General features: G+C 47.9%; 1 protein-coding gene across 8 annotated transcripts in view; it reads right to left on the bottom strand.

The window, feature by feature from the left end:
• The window catches only part of PBRM1 (polybromo 1), a 127,006-nt gene that overhangs the window by 98,291 nt on the left and 13,134 nt on the right, over window positions 1-15,581 (bottom strand). For all 8 annotated transcript variants that reach the window (XM_069736835.1, XM_069736830.1, XM_069736832.1 and 5 more), the window contains exons 4-9: window positions 15,136-15,283; window positions 12,896-13,042; window positions 12,026-12,142; window positions 8,028-8,096; window positions 7,842-7,940; window positions 1,764-1,849 (exon numbers count right to left, since the gene is read on the bottom strand). In XM_069736835.1, coding sequence (XP_069592936.1) covers window positions 1,764-1,849; window positions 7,842-7,940; window positions 8,028-8,096; window positions 12,026-12,142; window positions 12,896-13,042; window positions 15,136-15,283 — 666 coding nt within the window. The remainder of the gene's footprint in view (window positions 1-1,763; window positions 1,850-7,841; window positions 7,941-8,027; window positions 8,097-12,025; window positions 12,143-12,895; window positions 13,043-15,135; window positions 15,284-15,581) is intronic.

Below are 15,581 nucleotides of genomic sequence, written 5' to 3'. Positions count from 1 at the left end.
CAGATCCGTCATGTCTCTAGCCTTCCTCAGGATAATGTCTCTGTCTCTGTAGTTTAGGATTTTGGCAAGCATGGTACGGCGACTTGCTCCAGGGACAGGTGGTTTTGGTGGGACCCTGTGGGCTCTTTCTACCGCAAATACTTTTGTCAGTGCTGCATCACCAAAAGTCTCAAGGAGCCAGCTTTCAATATACTCCGTGGGATTTCTCCCCTCAGTTTTTTCAGGGACACCCACTATACGAATGTTATTTCTTCTGGACCTATTTTCCAGATCCTCATTTTTTGCAGCTAGTTCCGATATTACTTGAGTAAACTTCCTCTCCGCTTTCTGCAGCTGCACTATATGATCTTCTGCCGTGCTCACTCTTTCCTCCACAGCCCCCACACGTTTGTCAATCTTTTGCAGGGCTGCATTTATCTGGGCTGTATCCCCTTTGACCTCCTGTAGCTGCTGGGTCAGGGATTGTTTACATGATGACACCAGTGCAAAAACGTCTCTAAGGGTGGGCTCTGCTCCTGGCTCCTTATCTTCAGATCCCCCTACTACCACCGCCATGTCACCATCCCTGCTCCCCTGCTGTACCTCCTGCTCCTCTGCTGGGCTTTCCTCCTCTCCTTCTGTGTCTGTGTCCGCTCCGGCGTCCTCCTCTGCTTTTCCTGCGCTCCCTGCGGCCTCCACTCTAGCAAACTGCTGGAGCTTTGCCGCCGCCGCCATTCTCTTCTGGCATGCAGCGTTGTCCTTTTCCGCCTTCTCCCTGGCGTCGGCGCCATCTTGGCCGGTCCCAGCCTCGCCGGCTCCGGCGTCTCTTTGCCTCCTCCTGGTCATATTTGCTGACCTCGGGGCCGCCGCTGTTCACCGCCGCACTCCCGGGACTCTCCTGCAGCCGGTAAGCACCGCAGATCGCCGCTCAGCTGCGGCTTTTAAGGATAATTAGAGTATTAGCAGCGGGAGCGCTCTGCCACACGTCCGCTCACATGGAGATTCAGGCCACGCCCCCCAAATAAAGATTTTTCCTGAACTTCTTTTCTTCTTCCTGACATCGCCACAACCTGGCGGGAAAAGAGAAAGTACCTCGTCTGCGATATGGGATGTCCGCGTCTCCCCAGACCGACAGGCTCTGGTGGGCGAGTGGGTAGGGGAACGGAGGCAGGACCGGACGAATATCTTTCAATGGGGGACATCCGCGTCTCCTCCAACTGACAGGCTCTGGTGGGCGAGTGGGTGGGAGACAGAGACAGGACTGTCATGGGTCCTGCAGGACAGAAGTATGAGGATACGGGGTGGCAGTACATGCCGTACTCAGTCTCTGCGTGGGAGTACAGTTGTGACCGTTCACACTGTATCCCTCCGGAAACCTGAAAAGAAACGACGCACACTGAGGTACATATGGGTCTATTGAAAGACCCGTGTCCATCTCCTACTGACACGAAGCTAAACTGAATATCCTACTTCCTGTCGGTAGGGTGTATACTGCAGAGGAGGAGCTAACTTTTTTATTTGCATAGTGTCAGCCTCCTAGGGGCAGCAGCATACACCCCATGGTTCCTGTGTCCCCAATGAGGCGACAGTGAAAGAAAAGGTCTCACGACATGAACACCCTACATCTAAACGCCGCAGCTCCTTTATGCTTCAGGTGCAAAAATGCAATCTATAAAAGGGAAAACTAAAATGTAACCACCCCCTTCCCTTGAAGGATATGCGGTGTGTTTGTCTATCAAGTATAAGAACTACCGGTATATAAGTGATAATTCCCGGGCTCTCACCTGCTGCGGAGACTTGATTTCGAGTATTCTGTGTAGTCAAGTTCTGACTTTTTCAGTGCAAACAATTTCTTGATTGTGTTGGCATCCTAATAGAAAACACCAGATTAGTAAATACGCAAAATGTATTAAAAAACGATACATGTCAAAGCAAAAACTGCTATAATTAAAAATAGGGATTTTTGTGTACTCACCGTAAAATCCTTTTCTCCGAGCCAATCATTGGGGGACACACGACCATGGGAGTTATGCTGCTGCCACTAGGAGGACACTCCCCTGCAGTATACACCCTTCTGCTGGCTCTAAGTGAACCAGTTCGGTAACAAAGCAGTAGGAGCTTAACATTTAACAAGAATGAACTATGTCAAAACCAAGTCAACACAGAAAAAAAACAAAGCCAATAGGCTAACAGGGTGGGTGCTGTGTCCCCCAATGATTGGCTCGGAGAAAACGATTTTACGGTGAGTACACAAATATCCCTATTTCTCCTACGCCTCATTGGGGAACACAGGACCATGGGACGTCCTAAAGCAGTCCATGGTTGGGGAACAACCAACTGGAATTGCTCCTTGTACCAACAAGTTACAAATGTGGCCCTGCCGCCTGCAAAATTCATCTGCCGACGGACGCATCTGCCGAGGCCTGAGAATGGACATGGTAATGTTTTGTAAACGTATGCAGACTGGACCAAGTCGCAGCTCTGTAGACTTGTGCTGCCGGATGGTCCAAGACGCACCCACCGACCGAGTAGAATGAGCCTTAATCCCTGCTGGGACGGGGTGATCTAACTCGGTACGACTCCTGGATAGCTGAACGAATCCACTTGGCTATCGTAGCCTTGGAAGCAGCTAGACCTTTCCTTGGCCCTTCTGGGAGCACAAACAGGGCATCTGACCTGCGGAAAGACGCCGTCCTCGAGACGTACCTCCTAAGGGCTCTCACCAAGTCCAGTATGTGAAGAGCCTTCTCGGCGCGATGTACTGGTGCCGGGCAAAGTGAAGGCAAGACAATTTCCTCATTGAGGTGGAAAGATGAGACAACCTTCGGTAGAAAAGACGGGGATGTTCTCAAAACCATCTTATCTTGATGAAAAATGAGGAAAGGAATTTGACAAGACAAAGCCGCCAGCTCTGAGACTCGTCGGATGGACGTGACCGCAACCAGGAAGGCAACTTTCCATGACAGAAAAGACAGGGAAACAGTCTGCAGAGGTTCAAAAGGAGCCTCCTGCAAGACTCCGAGGACAAAATTAAGGTCCCATGGTTCCAACGGCATCTTATAGGGTGGCACCACATGGGAGACTCCCTGAATGAACGTCTTCACCTGTAATCTGTTGGCAATTCTACGTTGGAACAGGACTGACAAGGCTGAAATCTGCCCTTTGAGAGAACGAAGGGCAAGACCTAAATCCAAACCCGACTGAAGAAATTCGAGGATGGAAGGAATGGAAAATTCAAGTGGAGAGCGTCCTCGGCCTTTGCACCATGAGAAGAAGGTTTTCCAAGTGCGATGATAAATACGCATAGATGTAGGCTTTCTTGTGCTATCATGGTAGAAATGACTTTCTGAGAGAAGCCTGCCTGTGTTAGCACCCAGGACTCAACGGCAATGCTGTCAAACACAGGGCCTTGGAGTTCTGGTGGTAAATGGGGCCCTGGGACAACAGGTCTGTGCGATTCAATAATCGCCAGGGAACATCGGCGACTTGTTGAACTAGTTTGGCGTACCAGGCCCTGCACGGCCAATCTGGCGCAATCAGGATTACTGGTATCCCGTCCGCTCTGATCTTCTTGATGACTCTCGGCAGTAAGGGAAGCGGGGGAAATATGTACGAAAGCTGGAACTGATGCCACGAGTGAACGAGTGCATCTGCCCCGATGGCTGACGGATAGTGGGACCAAGCTATGAAGTCTGGAACCTTGGAATTTAGCCGTGATGCCATCAGATCCATGTTCGAGGTTCCCCAACGACAGCAGATCTGGTGGAAGATCTCCGAATAAAGAGACCACTCTCCAGAGACGAGTCCTTGAAAGCTGAGGAAATCTGCCTCCCAATTTTCCACTCCCGGGATGTGAACCGCAGAAATCATCGAGCGGTTTTCCCCGGCCCAACGGAGAATGTGGCCTACCTCGGTCATGGCTGCCTTGCTGCGTGTTCCCCCCTGCCGGTTGATGTATGCCACCGCCGTGGCACTGTCGGACTGAAACTTGATGGAACGACCCGCCAGGAAGGGATGGAATTGGAGAAGAGTCAATCTGATTGCCCGTATTTCCAGGATGTTGATGGGCAGGCATGCTTCCTGAAGAGACCAGCGGCCCTAAGCAGTGTAATGGTGGAACACTGCTCCCCAGCCCAGAAGACTGGCATCTGTTGTCACAACTAGCCAATGTACTGGGAGAAAGGACTTCCCTTGATTCAGGGAGGACTTCAAAGTCCACCACCTGAGAGACTATCTGACTCGCTGGGGAAGGAGGAAACGACGATCGAGAGAGAACGGGTTCCTGTCCCACACAGCCAGGAGAGCATGTTGTAAGAGGCGGAGGTGTAGTTGAGCGAATGGGACCGACTCCATAGCTGCTACCATCCTGCCGAGGACTCTCATACTGAAACGCAGAGAGTGAGTATGCGATTGGGAGAGCTTCTGGGCTTCTCCGGGGGAAGAAGTACCAACCCCTGGAACGAGTCCAGTATCATTCCTAGAAAGGAAATTCGCAGAGCCGATACTGGGGAAGATTTTTTGAAGTTTATCTTCCAACCCAGGCGAGAAAGAGTATCTACTGTGATATTCATGGCCTCCTTGCAGGTGTGGAAAGAGGGGCATTTGATGAGGATATCGTCTAGATATGGTAGCACCACCATGCCTCGGGTATGAAGGATGGCCACGGTGGTCGCCATAACCTTGGTGAACACCCTGGGAGCAGTGGCGAGGCCGAAGGGCAGAGCAACAAATTAAAAGTGATCTTCCTGAAGTGCGAAGCGAAGAAACCTTTGGTGAGAAGGTAAAATAGGAATGTGGAGGTACGCGTCCTGGATGTCTATGGACGCCAGGAACTCGCCTTTCTCCATGGAAGTGATGACAGAACTAAGCGATTTCATCCGGAACCGTCGCACCCTTACGAACTTGTTCAGCAGTTTTAGGTCCAGTATGGGCCGTACTGTACCATCCTTCTTTGGAACAATGAACAGGTTTGAATAAAAACCTTGTAACCTTTTGCTTTGAGGGACCGGGATAATAACCGCGTCATCTTTTAGAGAGCTTAAGGCCTGGAAGAACTCTGATGCCTTTGCCCTGGGAGGAGAAGACAGGAAAAAGCAATTTGGTGGAACAGAGGAGAATTCTCTCTCGTTTCCGGAGGACAATAGGTCGTGGACCAATTTGTCATGAACGACCGAGAGCCACGCATCGCTGAAGGAAAGCAGGCGGCCGCCTACATTGAGGGTGTCCTCCGGATACCGCAGGGAGTTATTGTGTGGAAGACCTGCCCAGTCTGGACCCCCTGGATCCTGACTGCCCAGGCCTGCCTCTTCAAGAAGTGGAAGGTTTGTAAGAGGTCTGAGGACTTCTATCACTACTTTGAGCCCGGCCAGGTCCGGAAGACGTGGAAGCAAAGGACCAACCAATTTGAATTGAAGCAAAAAAAATCGTGACCGAGCCTACTGCTGCTGGTTTTGAAAGGGCCGAAAGGGTCTCTGTTGTGGAAGAAACTTACTCTTCCCTCCAGTGGCGTCGGAAATTAATTGGTCGAGCTTTTCGCCAAAAAGGCGACCGCTTTGATATGGAAGAGAAGTCAATGACTTTTTGGAAGCAAAATCCGCACGCCAGTCCCTGAGCCATAAGGACCTCCGGATGGTGATGGCGTTTGCTGCATGCTTGCAAAGCACAGTTAGCAGCATCCAGGGATGCGGTCACTACAAAATCTCCGGCTCTGGCTATTTGAGTAGCGAGGTCTGCTCTCTCGGGGGGGGAAGAGATCGGTATCCAGCACCGCTGCAGACAAGACCTCAGCCCAGTGGGTCATAGCCTTAGCCACCCACATAGCGGCAAAAGATGGGAAGAGTGCGGCTGCCGAGGCTTCAAAGGCTGAACGCGCCATATTGTTGATCTGACGATCGGTTGGGTTTTTAATAGAGGCGCCCTCTGAAGAGGATAAAATAGATTTAGTAGCCAGGCGTGATACCGGAGGACCTACCTGGGGAGAATGCGACCAATCTTTTCTTTGATCCTAAGCAAAGGGATATTTTGATTCCATAGGCTTCTGCCCTGTGAATTGTTTATCTGGATGGATCCTGTGAGATTCAACGATTTCCTTAAATTCGGGATGAGAGGCAAATACTCTATGAGCTCGTTTAGTCCTCTTAAAGGACACGGCATGATCCGTTTTAGATAAAGGTTCCTCCTCTAGTTTCAAAGCCTTATTCACTGAGTCAGAGTCGAGAGTCTCCTGATCGTGATGAAATTCCTGATCTAGGGACGTGTCAGAATCGACCTCTGAAACAGGTTCTCTACTAGCCCTAATGGAAGGGGAACGAGAAATGGAGCTCTCAGAACCCGAAAACCGGTGATGGTCTGGGGATATGACAGGAGTCCTTTTCCTGGAAGAGCGAGAGCCCTTTGGCAAGGTACCACCCCTAGAGTACGAGGGGTTTTGACGATCGGAAGCGTCATCTGTAAGAGTGCCTTGGATAGAGGAGGGGTCTCGGAACGATTCTAACGCTTTTGCCAGGGATGCCATAGACCGGGTAAGGGAGGTAGCCCACTCAGGGGGACCAGGCTCACTAGGTTCGGTATCAGTAACAGGTGGTTCCTGAACAGTCACCCGTTCACAAGCTGTGCACAATGCAGTATTGTGACCCCAGGGTAATGAGACCTTACAAGAGGTACATGCAGCGAAGAATACAGTGTGGGTTTTCCCAGACTTTTTGTGAGGCTTTGATTGAGACAGTGTAGCCTTGAGGAGAGCGCTTACTAGCAGGGGAAGGCTTAAGCTATGTTTCTGCAGCTTACCCAGGTCCTGTGTCTTGAGTCCCCAGGGAAGGTCCGTAATGTATGGTCCTGAAGGCTGTGATTAGGAGAGCTGGAGCAGCGCTGCGGCATCGGCGCTGTGGGTGTCCCAAGATGGCCGCAGAGATCTGTGAGAGCGCTTCTCAGGGAACTAGAAGCGCTAGAAAAGATGAGCGGAGGTAATTGCCGGTGGGCGTGGCCAAAAACTAAAACTGGCGGTTGCGGCCTCGCGACCGCTATTAGTGCCATCACTCAGCCGCGCTCCTCCTTAGAAATGCCGCACTGCTGACCACCCACAGACCCGGGCTTTATGCCCTGTCAGAGGTGCGGACCTTCCATACCCCGTGGACCAGGACCCCCCAGCGCCTTGGCCCCCGCAGTGTACTCATGGTAGATGTGGTGGGCCGGTGCTCAATCCACCGTCGCCATAATCAGGGAGGGGTTGGAGAGCTTCTGCCGCCTTGCGTCATCCGCTATATCAGTGGTGATGCAGTGGGGGGCTGCACGGACGCCATAAACATCATGTCTGGCTATGCACATGGCTCCAGGAGAGGTAGATGGAGGGCTACTCCATGTGGTCGCCTACTATGGAGGGGGAGATCGTAACACGAAGGAACAGTCGCCCGTAAGGTGAGCTCAGGCCTGGCATCCAACGTTGCAGGAAAGGATACGGAAGGAACGCTCCACATACTTGCCTGTTAATGATTCGGGGGAGATCGGAACCTAGAAAGGATCAGTCGCCCCCATTCGCTCCATTAAGGGAAAAAATAGAATAAAAATAAAAAATGAAAATAAAAACGGTGGGGTCTGAAAGCAGACCCAAGTGCCTCCTACAGACACTAAGCAAGAACTGGTTCACTGAGAGCCAGCAGGAGGGTGTATACTGCAGGGGAGAAGCTATTCTTTATGTGTTAACTTAGTGTCCTCCGAGTGGCAGCAGCATAACACCCATGGTCCTGTGTCCCCCAATGAGGCGTAGGAGAAAGTAAAATTAAAAAACCTGAGAACTACAAGTCATCTGGAAAACAAACAAACTTATTTTAGTGCAGAAAATAGACAAAGCAGAATAATGTACTCACCTTGAAGACTTGGGACCCTGGCTCATTATAGGTCTTGGCGTTCTTTGCTAGGAGATCAATATCCTTGGCTATGGCGTTTACATTTTTATAATGACCCGACTGCAAATGAAAAGAAGCAACGAGTCATTCTCCTTTAGAATAAGCCCCGACTGAGGCAACAGTCTGCTAAACGCTCAGTGTACACACCTGGATCCTTTGGGAAATGGTTTTCAGATCAATCGGATCTTTTATTATAGCGTAGTAGTCCGGGTAATGCTGAAAAATACAAATGGAAAATAATGATCAATCGGTAAACAGGTCTCCAAACAATTAACATCATTTTGTTTGTTTTTAAAAAAGCTGGTCTTGTCTTGGTGTTGAAGGTGTTTTTTAGGATATAAAATTGATGGTTCTTCCTTAGAGTAACAGATTGCTGGGGATCTGACTACAAACAATCCCCTGGCAATGGTTGCTGGGCAGAGCTGTGTACATTTTACAGTACTGGTGCCTAATTCTGCAGCCCAGCAGCATTTGAGTTGCAGTACCTGGCAGGCCACTATAAAACATACATCAAAGTCTGATCGGTCGGGGTCCGACTCCTAGCACCCCTTCGATCAGCAGTTCTCAGTGTCGGCCCGAAGTGCTCAATTTTGGAGCTTCTCTCTGTCCCCTGGTAGTGGCTGCAGGTGGGTACTGTACATCCGCTCCCTATTCATCCGCACCTCCTCCCTCCTCTCTCATTTCTGCTGAAGACTTTGCCTCCTTCTTTAAACAGAAGATCGATACGATCAGAGAAAGGTTTGGCCCACAATGCCCCTCTTAGCTGCTCAACCCTGTTCCTCCAAAACCAGCTTCTCCACCATGGCAGATCAGCTCTCCACCCTCCTGTCAAGATCACACCTCACCACCTGAACGCTCGACCCGCTCCCGTCCCACCTCATCCCTAACCTCGCCACAGTCTTCATCCCAACACTAACACACCTCTTCAACCTATCACTCACAACAGGTGCCTTCCCCTCATCCTTCAAACATGCCAAGATCACACTCAAAAAGCCCTCCCTTGACCCATCCTCTGTGTCCAGCTATTGCCCGATATCTCTTCTCCATTATGCCTCAAAATTTCTGGAACAACGTCCATCTTGAACTGTCCTCCCACCTCTCCTCCTGCTCCCTCTTTGACCGGTTAAAATCTGGCTTCCGACCCCATCACTCAACTGAAACTGCCCTAACTAAAGTGACCAACGACCTTCTAACCGCTAAGTGTCGATTACACTACTCTGTCATCCTTCTCCTGGACCTGTCTTCTGCCATTGACACTGTGGACCACTCCCTCCTGCTACAGATTCTCCCATTTCTTGGCATCACAGACTTGGCCCTATCCTGGATCTCGTCATATTTGACAGACCGAACATTCAGTGTCTCCCTCTCCCACACCACCTCCTCACTCCGCCCCTTGTCTGTCGGAGTTCGTCAAGACTCAGTTCTGGGACCCCTACTCTTCTCCATCTACACCTTCGGCCTAGGACAGCTCATAAAATCCCACGGTATGCAGTATCATCTCTACGCTGATGACACGAAGATCTAATGTCTGTCTGCTATCTCAGCTTTCTTTTCTGCTCGCTTTCTAAAACTGAACATGGACAAAACAGAATTCATCATCTTTCCCCCACCTCACTCTACCGCTCACTTTCCCCAGTCCAACACGCCCAGTGCCTTGGGGTGATCCTCGACTCTACCCTCTCTTTCAAGCCACATATCCAAGCCCTTGCCTCCTCCTGCCGTCGCAAACTCAAAAATATCTCCCGGATCCGCGCATTCCTTGACCGCGACACCACAAAAACACTAGTGCATGCCCTTATTATCTCCCGCCTCGACAACTGCAATCTTCTACTCTCTGGCCTTCCCTATAGCACTCTGGCACAACTCCAATCCATCCTACACTCTGCTGCCCGACTAATCTACCTGTCTCCCCACTATTCCCCAGCCTTTCCCCTATGCCAAGCTCTTCACTGGCTTCCTATCGCCCAGAGACTCCAGTTCAAAACCCTTACTATTACATACAAAGCCATCCACAACCTGTCTCCTCCATACATCTGTGACATGGTCTCCCGGTACTTACCTGCACGCAACCTCTGATCCTCTCAAGATCTCCTTCTCTACTCCCCTCTCATCACTTCTTCCCAAAACCGCATACAAGACTTCTCCCGTGCTTCCCCCGTACTCTGGAACTCTCTACCCCAACACATCAGACTCTCGCCTACCATAGAAACCTTCAAAAATAACCTGAAGACTCACCTCTTCCGACAAGCCTAGAGCCTGCAGTGATCCTCAACCTAATGAACCGTCACATGACCAGCTCTACCCTCTCCTAGTGTATCCTCACCCATCCCCTGCAGACTATGAGCCCTCGCGGGCAGGGTCCTCCCTCCTTATTTACCTGTGTCACGGATCCCTACTCCGTGGTGTCACTAATTTGTCACGTGCCTGCTCTCACACGTGACTTGGGGTTGTGCCTCCAAAGGTTAATCTATCTCCCCACTCTCAGTCCAGTATTCAACCTCTGTCCCATGCTGTAATGGGAGCATAAATCACACACCGACCCAGGCCACACACCCGCTCATACGCGCTGCCACCACTCACCGAATACACGGGCGATGAGTCCCAGAAATAGTAATGCTAATAAAAATATGTCTATCACTCATAAGGCTCACACACCTTAGGCTATGGATTCTTTTAGAACATTCAAGGTTCAACTTGTTAAAGTTTTATACTTTAATAACAAAAGGGTCAGTGCTTACAATAAAAAAGGTATAAAATATGATAATAAAAAGACATACAACTTATGCAAAACAGTATCAAAATAAACAGGAGAAAACTTACAGAAATTATCTAACTGGTAGTTGCTTTCTGCTTCCTGAGGGGGGTGAATGGAGTTGGTGGAACACATCAGCTTCTCAGGCTGCCCTCACATGTGAACACAATTCTCTGTCGGCAGCCTAAATTTATAACTTTGGTCTGAGGTCAGGTTTCTAAACCGGCCCCTCAGGTTAAAATCATAATTGCGGGCTCTTTGATTGGCCACGGCCGCTCTACTAATAAATATATTATTTTCTCTTTTGAGACACTTGTGAAAAGTTCTCAGGAATAGATCACCTCAGGCCGCAATTAGCATCTCCCCTCCAAGACCTAAGAGGTGTCAAATGTTACCTTCTTCTTGGCTCTAGCTAGACCTCCTGGTGAGATATGGAGACAGAATTTCTACTAGTCCCAAGGAAGTACCTATTAACACCTAGGTGCGACTTGCCTTCAGGACAGATGTTACATTATCACTAGTCACACATATAACCCTAGACATATGTCACTACACACATATAGATATATATATATATACACATATTTCACCACAACCTGTATGCCTTTTTTCTCACGTTTAATTGTATTTGTCTATATTTGCCCCCTTTTCACATGTAAAGTGCCATGGAATAAATGGCGCTATATAAATGAATAATAATAATATAAATGTGCAGTACCCAGCGGCGCCCACTATCAGAAGACGCAGAAGCTCTGCGGTTGATCATTCCCGTCCGGGGGCGCCGCCGCCAACAGCTAATCAGCGAGGGTGCTGGATATCGGACCCTGGCTGATTAGACATTGATGACCTAAGGATTGGTCATCAATGATATAGCACTGGACAACATCTTTAATTTGGCGGAAAACTCTTTCACCGTACAAGCAGCATATTTTCAGTTCGAGTGCTGTCCATGAAAAACTAGACGGGACCCTGACCAAAGTTTTCCAATTGGGCAGTGCAGATGAGCAATGGTGTTTTACGGGCTGAATCTGCTGAAATATGCACTAGCTCCTTCCATGTATCGGATCAGATTTGCCCATTAAAGTCCATGAGTGCACAAAAAAAAAAACAGATCCCATACAGAACATCCGTACAGCATCTATATTTTTTACGGGTACAATGTAATTCCTTGCCAAAGAAACTGTAAACGGGCTTGTAAATTATTAGTAGTCATTACTGATGACCGAACATGCTGGGATAAAGTGTTATCTGAGCATGCGCGGTGCTAATCGAGTGTCTTCTGCATGCTCGAATAATATGTTCGAGTCAACACATGCAGGTATTTCCTAACAGCCATGTTCATGAATACTATCGGTGCGGGCAGAGCATATTCCCGTCACATCACATCACTTACCACTTTAGAAGGAACTTTCTGAAACAGCTCACTTATCAACCTGCCATTAGGATCTGCAGCAGAGGTTACAGATTCCAGCAACTGTTCCAAGATTGGCCTTAAATAATTCTGAGACGTCTAAAAGGAAAAAAAATAAATAAATAAGAAAATTTAAAAAATTGCAGCTAAAAAAAAAAAAATTTACTACTACTTTATTTTTTTTTCTTGGTGCACTTAAAATAATAAAAAAAATATATAAAAAAAAAATGGAACCATAAAAGTGAACGTCCCTCCCACAAACAATACTCTAAAAAGAAAACAAAAATGTATAGGTCAACTTTTTGTTACATAAGGGATTTGAACCTGGCATTGCTGTACAGAGTATAACCTTAGTATTGCACAATGTAGCAAAAATCGCACTTATCCCATAAGAAGCCTGTGGCCGAGCTTCATAGGGGAAGTAACCTGGCTGTTACGGGGGCCTTCATCAGGTCCTGGTGTCAACGATCGCTCATGGAAGCCAGTGACCACGTATGAACCAGTAATGGATGGTGAAGCTTAAATGAAGCTGTCAGCTGTATTTCAGTGAATAAACTGCAGAACACTCTTGTCGCTGTAGTTACAGGCAGATGCCGGCTATGTAGCACAGCCGGCATCTGCCTCGTATGAAGCAGGATCAGCTCCTGAGCCAGCTTCTTACTTTGCTTAAGATATGTGACACAATCCCTGGGACAGCCACCGGAGGCGAGTATAGGTGTTATTTATAAGAGGGAAACGTACAGATTGAGAAGGGGTTGCCCGAGTAGTGGATAACCCCTTTAAGACTGTCATATACAATTACGAACTTAATGAATTGTGCACTCATGCACATAACACACGCTGCCAACTAACCTCTGCTTCCGCCGTGGAAGTGTCCAGCGTATCCTCGTCATCATCGTCGTCGTCCTCTTCACAGTCGCCCTTCTGAACAAACTCATTCCGTGTACGCAGGTAAAGGTCCCACAGCTTACACGCAGCTTTGTATTCTGGAGCATCAAACTGGTAGGACGCAGAGAAAAAGTCAGTGTGATAGGGAAAGACTCATAATGCTCCATTACCTTTGTTTTACTGTGGCTTGCAAAAGTAATCACACCTACGAGTGGTAGATTTGAATGACACCATTCACAACGTGCTGTAAAGCATGACAAAAAAATCCAAAGTATGGTGAAGTTGCAACAGAACGAAGTAGTTTTTTAGATTTTATTTCTACGGTGTTCATTGTGTGAAAAAAAATGATCCTCCAGCTCAGTGTGACTAATGAGATTACCAAACTAATGATTATATTTTTTATACTTTAGTTGTGAAAAAAATATTAAAAATAAATACTTTATTTTTTTTATTGATTGAGTGAGGTGACTTTTTTCTGCGGTCCAAGATGATGGTTTTAGTGATAGCATTTTGGAGTAAATACATTGTTTTTAATCACTTTAATTGCACTTTTTGCTGGGATGTGGTGACCCAAAAACGTCAATCCTATATTATTGTTCTTTTGGGGTTTTTTTTAGCCTTGCAGTCTTTAGCACATGGGTTGAATAATCTTAGATTTTGATAAAACCTCAATTGTAAAGATCGATTTATCAAGTATTTTTTTAAATTTGATATATCATTTTTAACGGCGAAAAAGGGAGCGATTCAGATTTTTTTTTTATTTTAAAGTCACCTAAGGGGGACTTATACCTGTAATTGTCTGATTTCTTCTTCTATTTACAGCATTAGATCAGTATAGAGAAAATCATGGTCTCGTATGGAGAACAAACTGTGGCTGGCCTTTAAAGGCGTATGATACGATAGGCACCCCCTGACTGATCTCGTTGTGGGGTAAACTATGGAATGACGAACCAGCACGTGCCCAAGATGCTGCTGTCAGAGTTTGACAGCAGCATTTAAGGGATTAACAGCAGTGATCAGAACTTGGCTCCAATTGCTGCTGTTAGGGGGCTTTCACACTGTGCTCAGGTACCCATTCGCTCGTGCTGTCAGGACTTACGTCTGGACCCCCCCCCACATTAAAAGGATTCGGGCGTATGCGATGACAGGGTCAAAAACTATAATGGTGCCAATAGTGAACGTGGGCTCTGTCGTGCATTATCTTCTGGCGTGTAGGCCTACTGGAGACATCCGAGTGTCAGTAGATGGCCACATGTGGGTGTCCATCTCCAGTAGGCATACACACCAAAAACTTATGCACAACAGAGCTCAAGTTCACTGCCGTCACCATTATAGTCTAAGGTGCCCCGTCTGCGCATATGCGCAAATCTCATTTTGCGGGGGGTTCACATGCAAGGCCCGACGGGACCCACTAACAGGTGCCTATGCAAGGCCCGACGGGACCCACTAACAGGTGCCTGAGCGCAGTGTGAAAGCACCCTAAAAAGGCAGCTACTGGCAGTATAACACAGCCAGCATCTGCCGGGTATGGTGCGGGATCAGCTCCTGAGCAAGCTCCATACTCTTGCACACAACATGCGTCATACACGCACGGAGGATGTCAGCAAAACGATGTGAATGGCTTCCCTTTCCTCATTTTGTCGCTCAGGCAACTCTCATTCACTTAAATGGGAGAAATCTGCAATTCCCAGCACAACTGCCACCATATGTCTGACGTTTCACCATTCACTGAAATGGAAACAACTAAGAGGCAGCCGTGCTCACCACAGCATTGTGACCCCTTTAAAAAGTTGATTAAAGAAGAGGGTGTCAAGAATAGAACCCCCACCGATCTGATACTAGTGGCCTACAATAAATAAACTTCTTTGGGCAACATTAGGACACAATCTTCATCCTTTACACCGGAGGTTCACAAACTTTTGCATTTTCTGAGCCACATGCATCTTTCAAGAGGTTGTGTCATTTCAATTAATTTCTACCCTTGCTGCAGTTAGTTCTAGAAAAAAAACTGGAGTTGTAACCACCTTCCCCGGGTCCACCGTCAAGTCTCCGCCATTGCTCCCGGTGCTGACATCAAGTCGGCAGCGCAGCAGCCAATCACTAAGTTCACTGACTGAATGCCAGCCGAGTGTATACGGCCATGTTAGAGGACTCAAAGCCGCACGTAGCGAGCTATTGGGTGGGAATCACTGCATGACACGCACCTTGTAATAGGTCTTTGCATTCTGGAAGAGTAACTGGAAATCTGCCGTCAGCAGGCCGACGTCGTCATACTCGTCCATCTTTAACTTCTGCTGGATTTTCATCAAGTCAATGGGCTGCGAGATAATGTTGTAATAATCTGGCTGGTTCCTGTCGGCAAGATCACGTTTCACTTAATGCAGAAGACAAATCTTCATAAAGTCATAAGTAGTCAATATTTATCTCTAGAAGTGCTGAAAAGGCATTTTTTATAGAAAAATAAAGCACCTATTATACATGGCAAACTCTGAAACCTCCTCCGTATGGGAACAGTCAAAAACTATAAAGGGTTTAGTCTGAAACTTTTTTGTTTATGGGTTATAATTAGGATCACGGGTTTTGGGCCAAGGGCAGAGCAAAGTACTGTAATGCACATATGCGGGGAAAGGCCATAGAGTGTTGGCGCATG

This window comes from Ranitomeya imitator, chromosome 8 (assembly GCF_032444005.1).
Source record: "Ranitomeya imitator isolate aRanImi1 chromosome 8, aRanImi1.pri, whole genome shotgun sequence".
NCBI lineage: Eukaryota > Metazoa > Chordata > Amphibia > Anura > Dendrobatidae > Ranitomeya > Ranitomeya imitator.
The sequence above is the reverse complement of the archived record's forward strand: the minus strand, read 5'-3'. Positions and strand labels throughout refer to the sequence as shown.